The sequence below is a fragment of the Phaseolus vulgaris genome, chromosome 8 (assembly GCF_000499845.2).
Source record: "Phaseolus vulgaris cultivar G19833 chromosome 8, P. vulgaris v2.0, whole genome shotgun sequence".
Taxonomy (NCBI): domain Eukaryota; kingdom Viridiplantae; phylum Streptophyta; class Magnoliopsida; order Fabales; family Fabaceae; genus Phaseolus; species Phaseolus vulgaris.
In genome coordinates, this window is record NC_023752.2 from 928,313 (window position 1) to 947,494 (window position 19,182).

Sequence of the window (19,182 nt, forward strand, 5' to 3'; positions counted from 1 at the left end):
TTTCAGACTCTCTCCCTTTCATCTAAAATTAAGCCATTATTTAAAGAAATGAGCCGTTGTTACCTTTACTTTTGCAAGCTGTTCTTGATTAGCAGTAACGTGCTCCGTAATTTAGGCTTTCTTTGGTTTTCACTTTAGGTACAAGTTTTGGGGATTTTAAGAAGTTAACACAGTTTTTGCAACTTCGATACTAGATTTGAAATCAACCGACGGAATGGGTGGTGTGATATTCAATGTTATAAGATTAATAAATTTTTGTTAAGATAAATTTTAAATTTAATTCAAGGACGACTTATAAGATTAGATTTCTTCTATAATATGAATAAGATTTACAATTTTTTTATTTAATTCAATCATTAAAAATTAATTACCAGATTAGGTTTACACACTTATATACTATTTAATGCACATAATTTTAACATAATAAAGCTAAGTTTTGAAAAATGTTTATTTTTCCTTGCTCTCAATGGTATGCACAACGTGACATGATTAATCTCTGTTATGTTTAAAAGAATTATAGTAATTTTGAGTTGTTTACTTTCCAATTTTGTTGAAGGAGTTAACACGAGAAGAAGAAGTTAACATCTTAGGCTTATTGGTGACATCTTATGGCGAACAAATTCTTTTCAGCTTTTTCCTTTGTTCTTCTTGATTTTGTTTTGCAGCCTTTTTCCAGTGAGAGATATTAGTATAGTGATAACTAATTTTTTGGGTTTGATGTTTTAATAGAAAATTCTTTTTGTAATCACAATTTCTTCATTTAAAAATTCCGAACTTTAAAATATTTTTTAAAAGTTTGGGTCTAATTCCACTATAATCAACGAACTAATGATAATTATTCATCTTTTGAGTTACTTAAACAAACATTTTAATAGATTGCTGCATCTTATTGGATCGTGAGTATTTAAGATCAACCATACATAATTGAGAGTTTATTCCTACACCCCTAGTTTTTCTTCCTTCACCGCCATAATTTTTAAAACTCCAAAACTCTCCTTGACATTTTTAATTGAAAAAGGCACCTGCATTTTTTAATTATGGATTTGTGAATCCAGAATACATTTTTTGCATTACGGATTCTGAAATTCGGAAATATACTACAAATCCTCAAATATGAAAGATTATCGAACTCACAAATTCAAAAGATTTACGGATGTACCAATCTGAGAGTTTTGCGAATTCAATATTCTAGAAGACAAAAAAAAAGTGTGAATTCTCTGTTATGTAAACCTAGCGGAATGCACTGTCTGAAATCACAACATATACTGTGGAAACAAAAAATTACCTTCTTCTCCAAAGAGAAAACCGTTAAGAGAAACCACTGAACCACCACCAAGCCGTCGGAGACACCCCTAATCACCACTAAGAGAAACGTCTTCATGTGCTAAGAGATGGAGTAGCGTCGTCGCTAAGAGAGCAATGCAGTCTGTCTGTGTGCAAAGGACGAAGAAAGAGTAGAGTGTGGGTATTATGTGCATTTTAGGGCTTTTAGAAAATGTTAGGAATAGATCAGTCTTTGCAGACATTTTGGGGCTGCATTAAGAAAACTTAGGGGTGCAGGAAGAAACTGCCTACATAATTACTCTATGGGCCCATATACCAGGCCCATAAACCCTACACTTATTTGAAAGCATAAGCCCATCTTTCACACGCAATTATAAAAGAAATTCAAATAATGAGATTTAATTTAAATATGTTCGCCTATTTGCATAACATAACATATATTTCTCATATTCCAAAAAAAAAGAACCAACAAAACGTCTTTCACAATTCCCTTTGAGAAGAGTAATTTTTTTTTGTCTGTTTGGTAAAGCACTTTAATTGATTCTTTCGTTTCCTTAACAACAGACAAACACGATAAAGAAGTCTGAATAGAGAGAATTTAGTCCAAAATTTGGAAAAGGGATAATTTGGAATCACTCAGAAAATGAAAAATAAAAAAGAGATTAAACTAATAAACTTCAGCATGAAGTTGGACGCTTTTAAAAGCTTATAAACATGCATCTTTTCAACGAAATAAAACAATCAGAATATAATTTTTATGGTTCTTTGACTTTACTCTACCTTCTACTATTTGGAAATTAAAATGAACCACAAGTATTATTAAATAGTAACGATTTCAATAACTTTTTTTATCAACTATGTTAGCTCAAATTTCAATAGTATTCTCTTTATATGCTTTTCTACTGCCAAATTTCAATAATTCAATCATTTTTCTACTACTAAATTAACTTTTTCATGTATGCTTAAATAAAAATTGTTGATCTTTATAAAATTTAGTTAAAGATTTTGTTCTTCAATTTTTTTTAAAATTAAAAAAATTTAGTGCATATTTTGTTAGTGTATATTACGTAATTTGAAAGCATATTTTACTCTTAATGCGTTATTTATTAATTAAGTCTTCTACCTTAAAAATCTATGTAATAATTAATGCATATTTTGTAACAATATATATAAAAGTAAATATGTACCTTTATATTTCACTTAATATATATATATATATATAATATTACAAGATAATCATTAAATAAAAAATAATTAATTATGATAGTGATTAAATTAAATATTATTTTAAAAATGTTAAGAAATATTAATATCTAAATAGTTTTTATTAAGTAGTATTTAATTTAATTAATATATTAATTAATTAATTTTATCTCTAAAATTAGTTTTTATTTAATAATTTTATTATAATGATATTTAAGATTATATATATTCTAATAAATAATTAATTTCCATAACATTTGTTTAATGAACTATTACTAAGAAAACTTCATCAATAATTTACACTGTGCACATTTTCTGGATTTGTATTCTTTTCCTCCTTCTTCGTACTCATATAATTCATCTATTTTTTTTTATCAATATTGATGAACATTCTTAATTAAATAAATAGAATCACCTTGTTTTAAAAATTTCCATAAAGTGAAATCATTTTGATCCATTGAATTTCTCAATATCAAATCTACACTGCAACACCATGGAGAATATTATAATTCCACTTAGCAACTTAGATTTTTGAAGCCAATTGGTATTAAGTAATCAAAAGATATAATAAGAATAAAGAAACTCACAAAATTTTATGTGATTGGGTCACTAAGACTTACGTGCAATCAAAAGATTATACTATATTCATATAGAAAAAAAATTTTGTCACTAGTGTTTACTTGGTGTGATGATTTTTTTATATGTAAGGAAAGTTTTCAAAGATAAGATAGAGTGTGAGATGAGGAGAAATAATTGAATTTGTGAACATTAATTAATAAATTATTAATTTTTTTTCTTATATTCAATATCTAAAATTTAAAATAGTTCTATTTATTGATGTTTTTTAATTTAAGCATAGAAATTAGGTACGTGATGTCAATTTAAAAAAAAAATATAATTATGGTTTACTAAATGCATATTTGTTTTATTTAAATGTAAGTTATTCAGTTTGATTAAACTTGTTATTACCTAATTTAATCTCTAAATATGATTGGGTCTATAATGATGACGAAATTGAGCTGTGAAACATTAACACCACGTATTCTTTTATTAGATAAGAATGATTAATTAAGATATTTATTTATGAATATCAGACACATCTCTTAAATGATAGAATCTCGATATTTGTACGACACTTGAAGAATACGTATTGTCCAATACAAAATATATTTATTGGATTTCTGACAATTTTAACATGGTTCTAATACAATTTATAAATTTTATAAAAACTCAAACTTATTTACAATTTTTTATTATAACTATAAAAATAAGTAACAAATCTTTTTGAACCAATCATGAAAAACATTTTTTTGCTAAAAAAACTAAAACATACTTGTAGATATAAATCTTTATTATCAATTTATATAATTCATAATTATATAATATATAGATCCGTGTTTCCATATCTTACATTTTAAAGATGATACGTATCTCCATATTCATGTCGTATCAATGTCTATGTCAGTTTCTATGCTACATATTATTCTTCCTTACTCACACAAATCAGGGTATAACAAATTAAATTTGACATATATTACTAAAATCTAATTAAATTACCATAATCTAAATTCAAGGCTAAAATTTGTTATTTTGTACAACAGAATAGTTCGATCAAAATTTAATAATTTAATTTCAAATAACACAAACAATTTAACTCGTTTGGGTATCCATTATAATTAACAATGTTATCTAACAATATATTCTCACAATCTCTTTAGTGCATTCTTTAATTTGGCAATCTATATTTCAGCTTTCTTTGTACACCAATAAAATCTTTCAAGTTTTTGAATGTTATAATATTTTTTAACAGAAGTTTTTTCCTATAATTTGAAAAGGGAAAGAAAAGTGTGTTGAAAATGGTAAAGTGTGGCATTTGAAAATGTAGGTCAACATCAGTTGTTTGATTGTGTTGGATGTAGAGGAAGTGTGCATGTTAGATCATTGATCATAATTGGTAGATTTGGTGGCAATGAGGAAGATGTAGACATGATCTATGAAGTAGCCTTTGATTAAAAAGATAAAAAGATCTAACTTTTTGTTGAGACCTTATGTCAAAGTATCTGTCAATTCTGGTGCTTGAAACTGATAGACCTTTCCACAAAATTCACATCATCTACATATAATTTGTAGCAAACAAAAAAAATTTATGCCTATCAACTTTCTCATTTTACCCATTTAATTAGAAAGCATGTTAAATAATAATAGATAAATGATGTTCGTGATAAAGATATTTCATAATTTTTTTTATTTAGTATTTTATTTATAATTTTTTTTATAAAAACTATTATGTTATTATTGTGCAACTTTGACATCAAAGTAAATTCATAAAAATTTCTTCCTTTTGTGTATATTATCAGAGCCTGGTTTCGATCCAGGGACCTGTGGGTTATAGACCCACCACACTTCCGCTGCGCCACTCTGATATTCAATAATGTCATATGAAAATCTAATATTGACCAAATATAATAATATTTCATAATATCTAAGTAATTTTTTTCTACTTAGTAATTTATTTAATTTTTTTTTATAAAAACTATTATGTTAAGTATTACCATACAACTGGATATCAAAATAAATTCATAAAATACTTTTTCCTTTTTATCAGAGCCTAGTTTCGGATCCAAGGACATGGGATATGGACCCACCACGCTTCCGCTGCGCCACTCTAATATCCAATAATATTACATGAAAATCTAATATTAGATAATAATATTTCATAATATCTAAGTGATTTTTTTTCTACTTAGTAATTCATTTAAAATTTTTACAATGTTAAACATCACTATGCAACTTTGATATCAAAATAAATTCATAAAAACTTCTTCCTTTGTATCAGAGCCTAGTTTCGATCTAGGGACCTGTGGGTTATGGGCCCACCACACTTCCGCTGCACCACTCTGATATTTAATAATATTATATAAAAATCTAATATTGACCAAAGATATAATATCTAAGTAATTTTTTTCTACTTAGTAACTCATTTAAATTTTTTTACTTTTTTTTATAAAAAACTATTATGTTAGGCATTACAATGCAACTTGACATCAAAATAAATTCATAAAAAAATTTCTTCTTTTTATCAAAGTTTGGTTTCAATCCAAGAACCTATGAGTTATGGGTCCACCATGCTTCTGATGCGTCACTCTGATATTCAATAATATTATATGGAAATCTAATATTGACTAAGGATATTAATATTTCATAATATCTAAGTAAATTTTTTGTACTTAGTAACTCATTTAATTTTTTTTATAAAAGCTATTATGTTAAACATCATTATGTAACGTGACATCTCAGCTAGCTAACATATCAAGTAACAATAATCACCTGTCATTACATGAGAAAAGTATTATTAAAAAAAATATATGGAGAGTAAACCAAAACTCATATTATTACTCCATTGAATCTTATTAATTACTACATTACAAACCCTTCTAAAGTGAGTTGAATATGATTTAGGCATAGCTATCTTATGGGGTTGAAACATGATTATTATTAGCTAGGACCAAGGATAAAGTTGTTGTTGCATGTTGTCTCTCTTCATGTTCTCTCTATTTTAATTATTTTTGAAGGCAATGACAACTTTAAAAGGAAACACTTTTGTGAGAGAACTTTCAAGTTGTCAAATGAGGTAAGCCTAACTCCTCACCCCTCTCAAAAAAGCATGAAATGCATATATATCAACCACTCTCTTTTATTATGCTTAAATAAGAAGAATGCTTTGTGTATCATACAATCTGTTCTTACAGTTATATACAAAAATCCTAAACTTCAACCAATCGCATCATGTATGAGTCACCATACACTCTTTCATTAACTTTTTATTTTTATTTTTAATCACCTTGTTTAAGTTTTTTGAAATTACATGTAACTTAATTTAATTTTATAAATTACATTTAGTTTTGTTGGAGATTTCACATCGACTAGAGATTAGAGTCTTTCATTGTATATAAGTGGGTGCAAACCTCAACCCTATGAGTCGGTTTTATGGGGTTGAGTTAGGCTTAAAGTCCACTTTGTAACATGGTATCAAAGCCATTTCGAGACTATTCTAGCGAGTATTTGTTGGGCCTATCGTGCCACCCGCTATAGGGCCGCTATCAAAACACCCATAATATATAGTCCTACGCACGAGTTGGCAGTCTCGACGTGAGGGAGTGTGTTGGAGATTCCACATCGACTAAAGATTAGAGCCTTTCATTGTATATAAGTGGGTTCAAACCTCAACCCTATAAACCAATTTGATGGGGTTGAATTAAGGTTAAAGTTTACTTTGTAACAAATTTTTATATCTGATCGTATCAGAATTGATTCACACTCTCTGTTCATTTTCTATAGAAAGAAGTTGTTTATTTTTTGAAGAAAAAATAATTTTATATGCTTTTGCTGTTAATATGAAAGTCCACAGCATGAGGAAATAGTAAAATAGTTTTAGCAATCCTATGAAAGTTAAAGACCTGTAAAGTTTAAACGAATGGGTGGTATTATGATTGCTGTGAGGTCATTTGCAGAGTAATTATGATTAATGAGTGCAATCCCATGGCTGCACATGATGTTCTTCTAAATTAATCTTCTTTAATTTGCCACCTAAGATTGTTTAGATGTGTCGGTGCTTCAGCTATTGACACCACAACAGGTTCCATCCTCCACATATTTAATTAGATTCACCATTTGGCAGATACACAAAAATTTGTCCTTTTTTAATGTTTTTTACTCTCAGATGCACACCAACAATCCCATCCAACATTAATGCATTTGAATATACTATTCTCCTAGTTCTTTGTGACACAAAGATGTTTTCTGAAAATAAATCATGATTTCTTCTAATCAACACTTATTGCCATTTACACTAAATATATGTATATATGAAATGTTGATATATTGACAATTTTATATCAGATTACACTAAAAATATATATATATATATATATATATATATATATATAATGTTGGTATATTGACAATTTTATATCAAATTATGATTAGAGAAAAAATTAAAATAAAATCATTTTAAAATTATATCGTATTAAAATTAGTGATATATAAAATGTTGATATGTTGACAATTTTATATTAAATTATAATTAAAAAAAAATTAAAATAAAATTATTTTAAAATTACATTGTATCACATCATTAGTGATATAGAATGTTGATATATTGACAATCTTACACTATATTATAATTAAAAAAATTAAATTTTAAAATTACATTGTATCATATAATAGTTGTATCATCATATCATAGAGTTGTAAAATGATGTTTTTGAAGTTGTTTGCAAAGTATATACTAGTGATGAATTATCTTTAATTGGTGGATGGATTGGTTAGGTTAGGTTAGATGATAAGAGCAAGTGGTAGTTTTTTGTTTTTGTTTTTTCCGTCTACCAAATATATTTCTGGTGCAATGATAACTCTTTTTGTTTGATGCGAAGATCACAAGTGACAATAACGAAGACAACACGTATTATTATCTTAACATTTACTCACATCAATGAACTTAATAAAACATTTTTCATTAATAAGATGCAATAACTTTAACAAATCTATATAGTATAGTGTATAGATTTTAATACATGTTCATTCTGTGTAGGGGCAAAACTTGGTTAGAGCACGCACGAGTGGCAGAGAATCTCTGCTTTTCTAGCCTCAGGATTCCCCTGTTTTCAAGCTTTAAAAACTGAATATTTTCCACCTAAAATCTTACACATGAATTCAATATAGAACAATTTTTCGAATCATTAATTAAATTCAGCATTTTAAAACTTGTACCCAGGATTTTGCTGGTCAAGGTTCTTACTCTAACATTTATTAATATTCACAACGCAGACACATGAAAATATATATATATATATATATATTATATATAATTATAAATTATATAAATTGACAATAAAAATTTATCTGCACATGTTTCATATTTTTTTTTGGAGCATAAAGGTGTTTTCATGGCTTTTTCAAAAGAATTTGTTCCTTACTTTTATAATCATAAAATTTTACACAATAAATTTAAGTTTTTAAAAAATTAATGTATTTTTTTTAAAAATTATATTAGAACTGAGTGAGAATTGTTAGAAACACAACAAATATTGTTTGAATTGGACATTTTACTGTTACGTATGTATCGTATAAATGTCGATGTTCGACACGAACATATTATTTAAAAGAAATGTTGAAATCTTATAGTCCGCATGTAGCATTAATAACATTTTAGTACAAAAAAAAAGTATTGGAGTATATGTTTATATTGTCTGAATTTGACATTTCACCATTACGTATTCTACTAGTATCGTATGAATGTCGATATTCAACACGAACACACTATTTAAGAGAAATGTTTGAGTTGAAAAAAGTTGATGTAGTATTAATAACATTTTAGTAAACATAAAAAGTATTTGAGTATATGTTTATTACTTTCTATAAGTACATGGTTGAAATATTTTAATTGTATTCTAATTTCTAACTCTGACTTTCCAAAATGGAATAGTTTGACCCTGTTTTTTTCTAAAATGGTTGAAAATTATGTGAAGTGGTTTTCCACGTTTTTGACTGCAATCAATTATTCGAGCATGGAAAAAAAAAATGAAGCCACAAAGAAAAATCCGAGGAGTACAACACTACAACACTAATACTACATAGTACATCCCATTGAAAGCATTGTTGTAGATTGGTGATGTTGTGTTGTGATATGAATCAAGATAGATAACCAACCAGTTTGTGTCCACCAAAACAAAACCCCTCAATTTCTCACCCACTAGCCATGGGAGAGAAAGAGAAAGAGAAAGAGAAGAGAAACAAGAACAAGAAGCAAAAGCACCAGCACCCCAATGACCAAACCACAAAGCACAACTCTGATTTCTCCTTCAAGCCAAGCTCAGAGGTGAAAGGTATCAGATTTGGAGGGCAATTCATAGTGAAGTCCTTCACAATCAGAAGGGCAAGACCCTTGGAGCTTCTCAAGGTTCTTTCTTTCCCACCAACCAACAACACCAACAAACCAAAGGACAAGCTTCCTTTCCCTTCCACCACAGCATTCCTTCCAACAAACTTCACCATCTTGGCTCACCATGCTTGGCACACCCTCACCCTTGGCCTTGGCACCAAGAAGTCCAAGGTTGTTCTTTTTGTGTTTGAAACTGAGGCCATGAAGGCCTCAGTGGACAGAATATGGCCCCCAGAGATAGCCCTTGGTGATGTGAACAAAAGGCTCATAAGGGGTCTCAATGGATGTGAGATGGCAAGGTTCAAGTTCAGAAAAGGGTGCATAACTTTCTATGTCTATGCTGTTAGACAAGTTGGAAACTTTGGCTTTTCCTGTGCTGAGGATCTAAGAACCATTCTCCAATCTGTGGTGGAGCTCAAAGATTTCTTGGATCACACTGCCATGCTTTCCATGCCTCACCAGAGAAGCATCAGTTACTCAGAATCACACCCCCAGGTAGCCATGGCTCATTAGGCCAAGCTCTGAATCAATCATCATTATCAGAGTTTTTTCTTATATATATATATATATAAATATAGATGTGTCTAAGTGCTTCCTTCTTCTTCACATTAACTTCATCTTAGGGTCTTCAAAGATAAATATTTTGGCTCAATTTGTTAACTTGGTTTCTAGTCTTTGGATTTTTGGGAGGCTTATTATTGGTTTATTTGTTCATGATCTTGTTTGATCTGTATTTTCTTTTGAATTTGGGGAAAATGAAAGTGTAATGTAGCGTGAATAATTGGGTACTAAATCGATGGTTATACAGTGGATGACTGAATCCAGGGGTTGCAATTGCAATTGTCCTTTTTGTTGACAACTGCTAAACTAATACAAATTTGTAAAAGTGGTTGCAGATTATGCTTACTTTTTTGTTCTTATTACCACCAACAATCTTGAACAATCTCGGTGGTTGAAATTGTATATTCCTAATTTATTCACAGCTATTACTTTAGAAATGAAAATGATTATGTGAAGTTATCTCTGTATATTTTAATCTGAAAGAATCCACTTCCATTATAATCAGCAAATCAGCAGCACATAAACAAGTTCATAGTGGAAAAGCAGCACATAAACAAGTTCAGTAGTGGAAAATTATGGTAAGAAAAACTTGTTTTTGTTCACTATGCAGATTAAATATATCAGAACATATTATAATCATGGTAACCAAGAGTTTGCTATTACTGGAAATAATCAAGAGACAAAAACTGCACAATTCATGTTTTCCTCAGCAAACTGTTTAGTGGGAAATTGTGTCACTATACTATGTAGTCCGTGATCCATGAACTGCATTACAAAAGTATTTCATTAATAACAAAATGCCAAATAATTCTGAAATTTTAATAAGTTATTGTGACTGTCTATGAAAAATGAAGATTATATTAAGTTAAATTATTGAATTTAGATGTGAAAATGGTAAAATAACACTGATAAAGTTTTGCTTAGTGGAATAGTGAAGATAGGTTCCATGGAGAAGGAACAAGCACAAGTGACAACCTTTCACTCTCCATAAAGTTTCCAATGGTGCAGAAAAGTGAAGGAAGAAAAAGAAAAGAAAGAGACCACATTTCTTTTTCCCCTGTGCCCACCTGTGGCTTTAATCATGGTGTGTTAGGACCCATGTCAAGTGGCTTTAATCTTCACAAGAATAATGTACATTTTTGTGTGTGAAACCTTGCAGATGCAGCTGCAAGCACAAATCCTTCACCTTTACTCATCATTCATATGTTGTGTGTGCTCATGAAACTTGATTAGGTTGAGGGGTCATGGGTCCTTTGAGATTGAAGTATTGACCCAATAAATGTGTAGGGCTGTAGGGTGGTGGTGCCACCACTAGGACGCATTATCGAGTGTCACATGTTGGAACTTCATAGTACTATACTATGTGGAAATGGAAACATTTTTGGCTGGAAAAAAACTTGAAAAAAAGGTATCAAGAAATGGTTTTTGCCCTTTGTTTTGTTGTGAGAAATGTTATGTGAAAATGGAAACCTTTTTCAGCTGCATAACTCATCATACGAATTCACGCCAGACATAACCTTGATATAAAGGTAATAATGGTTGAAATCCATAGCAGCAAAAACTGAAATTATTGACATAAGGAAAACACAAACACATCTAATTCTACTTTTATTCCTTATATGCTACTTTATATGTGATTTTGGAAGGAAACACACAACCACGTTAAAAAATAATTCATAAAATAAACACTACTAAAAAATTATTAAATAAAAATTAATTTTAAAACTAAAAATAATTAATTATTATATTAATTAAATTAGATACTATTTTAGAAACTAAAAAAATCATTAGTTTCTAAATGAATTATATTATCAATAAATATTTTTTAAATTAGTATTTAATTAGCTACTAAGGTTTTAACTACCAATTATTTAGATTCGTAGAAAATATTTGATAACTAATTAGATACCAATTTAAAATTTATTTATAAATATTAAAAATTAATTAGAAATCAATAACTTTTTTAATCTTTAAAATATTCTTTAATTTAGTCAATATAACAATTAATTTTTTTTAATCTTAAATTATTTTTATTTAATGTTTTTTTAGTAAAATAAAGAATAAAAAAGCTGCTATATTTGTACAGTTAAATATAAACAATAAAATAATCAATTAATTAATAAGGTGTGGGTACTTTTTATTTGCACTATACTATTTATGAATTTCATTTTGACTATTCTCTCTAAATAAATTATAATTTTTGGTCATTCTCATTTAAACAAAGTTCTCATTAATATTTTCATATTGTCTTTATATAAATTTAAACAGAATGTACAGGAGATTTCTTTACCTAATTTTTAAGATTTGATCATTATTTTTTATATTTAAATTTAATTTATAATTTCTTGTTACGAATACATTTTCATAAATTTAATTACTTTGCTATATTAAAATATCACTTGTAAACTAATATATCTAACTACAAATCTACAAGTTAATACTAATGTATTCGCACAATATACGAGTGTGTCTCATATTTTGGTTTGTTCGCATAACAATAAATTGAGAATAAGATGTATATTCACAGTTTGGATTAGTAGAGAAATATAATTAATTAAGTCTTTATTCTTCAAAAAAAAAAATTTAAAAAATAGATATCTTGTATCTCATTTTTTTTTAAAACGAGTATCTCACAAGTTATGCTTTCACTTTTGACTATTAAGGCTGATAAAAAAAACTTTTGACTATTAAGAAATTTCTTTATATTAATCTTTGTTTTTATTTTTGGTTAAGTGTTTAGTGTCATTGTTACTCACTTTTTAGTATTTCTATATATTATGAACTAATTTGTTCAAATATTGATATATTTTTTTTATTCCCAACAATACTCTTTTAAATATGGTAGATAGTGTTATATTTTTCTTTATTTTCAAGTGATAGTCTTTGTAGTGACTGGTAAATGTTGGTGGTTGAGCTAAGTTTTGTGGTGATTGTGTTTCAATTTACTTGTTTTTTTTTTCATTTTTTTTGGAAGACATAAAACTAAAAAAAAAAAACAACGAGATGCATAAATGAAGTACAAAAAAAAATAAAAATTAAAAGTCAAATACAATAAATTTTCTCGCAACCCTCTTACACACGCTCAACTGATAAAATTACTCTATTAAACATTACATTACGATAACTAGATATGTTGTAGTTAGAAGAAAGATGAGGGTGCGGAAGTGCAACTGAGCTTATTTACAAAGATGAGATTATGTTTCATGTAAAGTTATTTATATTTAAAAAATTTAAAAAAATTTAAATTGGTTAAAATCGACTTTTTCAAAATTGATACTAATGTAAAGGCAAAGAAATGGAGTTTGAGAGAGAGACAAGCAAATGCAGTGTTACCTATTAAAGCTTTTTGGCTTAAGCTGAGATTAGAAAAGGGCCCATTTATACAAAGTTCTTGGAAAATCAAGTTGGGCCTTCTAGTTTGGGCCTGCTCTATTATGTAGCTTGATTTTACTTCCTGCATCCTCATATTTCTTTTACAACCATCTTACTTTTCATAAAGATGACTCATGAAAAATTTTCAGTTCATGTTTCTGGATTTTTTAAGATGATTTAACGATTTTCAGAAGATGATTTTGGATGTATAATTTTCGAGACAAACTTTCCAAAATATATGAGATGAATTTCAAAACAAAATTTTCAGAATAAACTTTGTGAAACAAGCTTTTCAAAATACGTATAATACTTCCACAACAATTTTTCTAGAACATCTCTCACTTCTTCTTCTTCTTCCTATCAAAGAATGCAGCGCAATAAGGTATTTTAGTCCTTTTCTCTTTCTATGGGGGTATAGTTAGTAATTGTGGACTGCTGAAAGCAAAAACCCATGTAGCTTTGTAGCTAGGGCCCGCAAATAAGAGGAGGAAAAGTTCGGTTAAACGAAAGAGCACCGATCAAATAACGGTCTGTTTGGGTCGGGTTGAAGTTTTGATCGACGACGACGTTGAGGTGCTCTCTCTCTCTGTTCAACTCAATTTGGTATTTCTTCAAACCCATCTTTCACATATCATCTTTAACTCTTCTTTGAATATTCGATTTAGTACTATCCATTTGATTCCTTTTACCAATTTCTCAAAATAGGTATTTCGAAAATTGATAATCGATATGCTTTGACTCAGTTCTGACCATCACTGCTTCTTCAATTGTTTATTTCGTTTTCCTGTCACAATGTGTTTCTATACTCAAAATCAATCAACGGTAAGGAACTACACTGATGATGAAATCAATGTTTTCAATTTGACAAAACAACATTGATTTTAACTTGTTTTGAATATACTCTATCATACTATGTGTGTAAGTTGAATTGCATATCTGCTATGTGTTGTTTATTTCTGAACAATTTATTTGAATTCTGTGTGCGTTATGACAGGGGCAAGGAACTGGCAGTAGCTGCGGCATCTGAAAAAGAATGGAGTATACGTGTCTTTTGATCACCTTCTCTGCGACTGCGATCTTAGGGTTTGTCTTTGTAGTGTTTTTTGAAGCATATAAGAGAAGAAACAACCATCAGTATGTCCCTTTTTATACTATTCTAATATGTGCTCTAAAATGTTATATGTATATGTGGACTGGGATTATTGTTTGATATTTCCATTTTTTATTTTCAAAAGGCATATTGAAGTTCCAGCTATTTTTGAGGATCCTAGCTCATTGAAACAGGTAAATGTTTCCCTTTGCATTGTGCAAGAGCTTCTGTAGATATGCAAGATTTTGTAAGAAATATTTTATTTATTTACTTATTCTGGGGTTTTCTTTAATAATTCTAATCTAGTGAAATAAGTCTGGATTAACAGAATTTAGGAGTCCACTTTTCAAATTATCACCCCTTTAATAGTTTTTGTTTTTTTTTTTAACTTTCAGAGGATTGACTAGTGAAATCGGTATTGCAAATTGGTGACTTTGTTGCTGCAATGGTTTAGGAAATTTGTAGTTGTACAACTTTTAGTGAAAATTGCGGATCTAGAAGAAACGTGTTTTAGCCTTACCATGGAATTAAACATAAACATTACAAGCTAATGATCAAGAAGTGAGAAATTTAATGGAAATATGAAGTATGATCACTTTGTAGTGTTTTCCTATTTACATAATGGATGGACTCAGCATAAAACAATAGAAAGATATGCCACATGAGAGTAATACATGATTGAAGGGGAGACCATGTTAGAGTCACCAATTAATTTCTACATAATAACATGCTATGCATTTTAGATTTCATTAGTGCCACAAAAGCTGAAGCTACTGAGTACTTTTCTTCCATAAATGTAACATTGTTATGCTTTATATATTTAAGCTACAGCAAAATTAATCTCAACAATCACCCTCTAGTTTGAATAGTTTATCATTTGTCATATTACCGTCACTTGGTTTCATACTCCACCACACCATGATTTGAGTTCCTACTAATTTTTCATTGTTTGCAGTAGTGATCCTTAACTTAGTGAAGTTATTCAAATTGCACACATCTTTCTCTTTCATGACCAATCTCTTCTCATTTATGAGCTGGATTGGTTGGTCGTTTGTGGCATTTCCTTAATATCTAGTTTTAGAATTAGGTTCTAGTGTCAATTTTATGAGACTATTTTCATTACCGTGCTCCAACATTCTCTTATTTGGCCTTCATTGTGTATACTGATGGGCTTTTCTAGAAACTAAATAGCAATTTAATTTCGGTTACATATATTTTGTATCTTGCACATACATGTTTTTATTTTGTTTTGGGAGGTTTCAAGTTAAAGCAATAGCCTTATGAAGGTAGCTCCTTGTTGTGAATTTGTTTTGTCTGATACTCTTGCACATTTAGGTTCCTTGCCCACATATTGTCGATCCAGCCACAAAGTATATTTCATTGATTATTCCTGCATTCAATGAGGAGGACAGGCTTCCAGGAGCTCTTGATGAAACTATGAAGTAAGTGACAGCGTAGTGTTTTTAACTATATTTATGCTTTCAAGGTTAATACCAATAAAGGGATTTGGGTTTGGTTACAACTAAGTCAGTCTACTTTGGCTGTTCTGTTATGTAATTTTTGTTGGGTGTGTATAATATCAACTGCAATGAGTCTATTAGGCTACTATCGTAATTTTATATTCTGTTTTTGCATCTGGAAGAGCATCAGAGAGGATTGTCAAATGTATTATTGTATCTAAAAGTTTGTTACAAAAGATGAGCACAGCACCACCACTCCGGAGCCTCTGTCTCGTCAGGGAAAGATACCTGCCTAACTTACACTAAGCCCAAACGCATGCCGCCAACCCTCATACAAGTCTGTATTCCTGTTACCCCCACAACGAGTAACTGCCATCTCACTACTAACTCATGACGACCCCTGCCTTATTTCTTCTAGAATGTGCTTTCCACTTTGTGGGTTTCCTAGAACCTGTGTTCAGCACCAGTCCATTGGCCAATCCACTTCTTATCCCGGTGCCCATATCAGATCACCACCTATATCAGTACGTGTGTTCTGTGTATTCAATTGTTTCTGTAAGATGGTTGTTTATATGAAAGATGCCATCTGATATGAACCTCCCCTTCCCTGAAAAAGAGAAAGGTGTACAAACAATCATGGTAAGAAGACAAAAGAAAGGGAAAACCCAAACTTATATGCACTTTCTTTATGGTTCTATTTATTTGAATTGATTAGGACTTCATATGCATTGAGTATTGGTGTAGTTAGTTTCCTAGCTGCTTCTCTTGTTAAGTAACATAGGATTTATTATTTAAGTTTTGTAATATATGAGTGTAATCTATCTATACCTTAATTTGTAGTTATCTTCAACGGCGTACTTTAAAGGATCCTTCATTTACATATGAGGTACTTCTAGTTCCTTTTATTCTACTACATATTTTTTTTATCTATATATAACCCTGTTTTAATTCCATTCTCTTGGAACTCTGTTTTAGACTTCTAGATTCTAGCTTATTGTCTAGGGAATATTAATATATATTTAGTATTGTAAAGAAATTTCTACATTACATGATGAGGATATTTGGTGGACATATAAAAAAAGGCTTTATTTCACTCATGACCTTACTAATGTTAAGTGAAATACTTTCTATATTCATTAAAATCAGTTTGACCTAACATAGCATATGTGAAACACTCTACTCAACTTACTTTCTTTCAAATGCTAACTTCTCTGTGGGTACACGTCCACATTCTCTTCAAAATGGCACTTGAGCAGGTAATAATTATCGATGACGGGAGTGCCGATGATACAAAAAGAGTAGCTTTTGAATTTGTGAGGAAATACACAGTAGACAAGGTAAGGATCATCCTTCTAGGAAGAAATCATGGCAAAGGAGAAGCAATCAGAAAAGTGAGTCTAATTTAAACTATAATTTCTTAAAGTATACTCATGTCAAAAGTCAAATGCCCCTATATCAAACTATGCTTATTGATAATTAATTAAGGCTTTCTTCTTTCCTTGAAAGCATTGTATTACAGGGAATGTTGCATTCACGTGGTGAACTACTTCTTATGCTTGATGCCGATGGAGCAACTAAGGTCACCGACCTAGAAAAGCTTGAAAATCAGGTTAATGGAATGCTACAATGGCAGTTTTCATAGATCTTTCAATCAAATCTTAGAACAAATTTCCGGTGCCAAATGTTGATATGCATTGTCTAATGTTTTGGCATCAGATTCAAGCTGTGGCCAAAAGCAAATATCACCAGGGAGATTCAAGCAATACTGATCCTAGATTTAGAATTTCTGATATCCCAGTTGCTGTATTTGGTTCAAGAGCTCATCTAGAGGAAAAAGCTATAGCTACAGTTAAGTGTGGGCCTCTTCATTCTTTGTTTTATTGTTGCCACATGTGAAGATCATCTTGGTTGAATAACTTTCTTTAATGCTTTCAGAGGAAGTGGTACCGCAATTTTTTGATGAAGGGCTTCCATCTTGTGGTTCTCTTGGCTGCTGGTCCTGGAATTCGTGATACACAGGCAATTTCCTTCTTCATTAAATTTTTCCTTGCATTTTGCAATTTGATACTCATATGATTGGTATACAGCTTATGTGTACATAGAGACCAAAACTTCACCAGACATGGTAGTTGTGACATCAATGCCTGTTGACATTAGCATGATCTATCTTTTCCGTGCTTATCAAGCTTATGCAATGTTTGTGCTTGACCCCATTTATATTTTATGTTGGTTTTTATTCTGATATTGACCTAGTGCTTCCACAGTGTGGTTTCAAGATGTTCACTAGGGCTGCTGCCAGGAAGCTTTTTTCAAATGTCCACTTAAAAAGGTAATTGCTTTTGGATCTCTTATAGAATTCAATAATTTCTTTCAAACCAGCTTTGTACATATATGGTGAAACCTTTTTCAATTTTCTATAATAACCTTTATCATTTTTCTGTAGGTGGTGCTTTGATGTTGAATTAGTCTTTCTGTGCAAACGATTTAAGATCCCAATTTCGGAAGTTTCTGTGAATTGGTCTGAGATTCCAGGATCCAAGGTGAATCTTCTAAGTATACCCAACATGCTTTGGGAGCTTGTGCTCATGTCTGTAGGGTACAGGACTGGTATGTGGAGAATTTCTAACTCTACTTGAGCTTCCATGATCAACTAAACTAGGAAGAAATGGGACATTTTCCTATCAAACGAAGAGTCATGTATTTCTAGGGAACATGTACTCTCATACCGGCTCAAGGGAGAATAATGTGATATTTAATGTTTGTAGCCTTCCGGTTATGCCGTTCAGTTTCTGGTCATGGAGGCTTTCGGCTTCTTTGTTTTTCTAGTTTTGCGATTTGTACTAGGTAACAGTTTGTTCAACTAATTATTCTGTTATTTTTGGCTGGGAATAGTTTCTAATCACATGTTGATGCTTTTTTGTTCATCTCTCCTCGTAAAACAAGAAGGTGAAACCCTTGTCTCATGCATTGGCTAATACACTGACGCTGCTAGTGTTTGGTTTCACAGAATCTGAGACCCTTGTTTTATTTGTTGTTGGTTTGGTTGTTACTTCTTAAACTCACTTCTCGATGTGAAAACAAACATGGGAGACATTGGTGGATGGCTTGGCTTTGTTAATTGTGTAATCCCGTGTTCCTAAGCTCACCTTTCACACATTATTTTCGCACAATTCTCTCGCTTCTTACACTTGTCACATCACGACAAAAGTTGCGGAAGCTTTGAGCAGATAAATGTAATAAAAATATGATAGACCCGATAAGATATAGGGCAA

The 19,182-nt window shown here is 30.2% G+C and overlaps 2 protein-coding genes across 4 annotated transcripts; both read left to right on the plus strand.

Moving 5' to 3' along the window:
* Window positions 1–8,990: 8,990 nt before the first annotated feature.
* Window positions 8,991–10,443, plus strand: LOC137823772 (uncharacterized). Its single transcript, XM_068629037.1, has one exon. The coding sequence runs from the start codon at window positions 9,245–9,247 to the stop codon at window positions 9,938–9,940; it is 696 nt and encodes a 231-aa protein (XP_068485138.1). The 5' UTR covers window positions 8,991–9,244; the 3' UTR covers window positions 9,941–10,443.
* Window positions 10,444–13,817: 3,374 nt separating this feature from the next.
* LOC137823771 (uncharacterized) lies at window positions 13,818–18,834 on the plus strand. 3 transcript variants are annotated; one of them, XM_068629035.1, is made up of 11 exons: window positions 13,818–13,933; window positions 14,355–14,494; window positions 14,596–14,644; window positions 15,786–15,892; window positions 16,751–16,796; window positions 17,167–17,301; window positions 17,430–17,519; window positions 17,627–17,758; window positions 17,846–17,929; window positions 18,175–18,239; window positions 18,354–18,834. In XM_068629035.1, exons 2-11 carry the CDS (start codon window positions 14,394–14,396, stop codon window positions 18,544–18,546), a joined length of 1,002 nt encoding a protein of 333 aa, XP_068485136.1. In that variant the 5' UTR covers window positions 13,818–13,933; window positions 14,355–14,393; the 3' UTR covers window positions 18,547–18,834. The 3 variants fall into 3 exon arrangements, with proteins under 3 accessions (XP_068485136.1, XP_068485135.1, XP_068485137.1); XM_068629034.1 differs by having other exon boundaries at window positions 13,828–13,963; XM_068629036.1 differs by having other exon boundaries at window positions 13,922–14,182.
* Window positions 18,835–19,182: the final 348 nt, after the last annotated feature.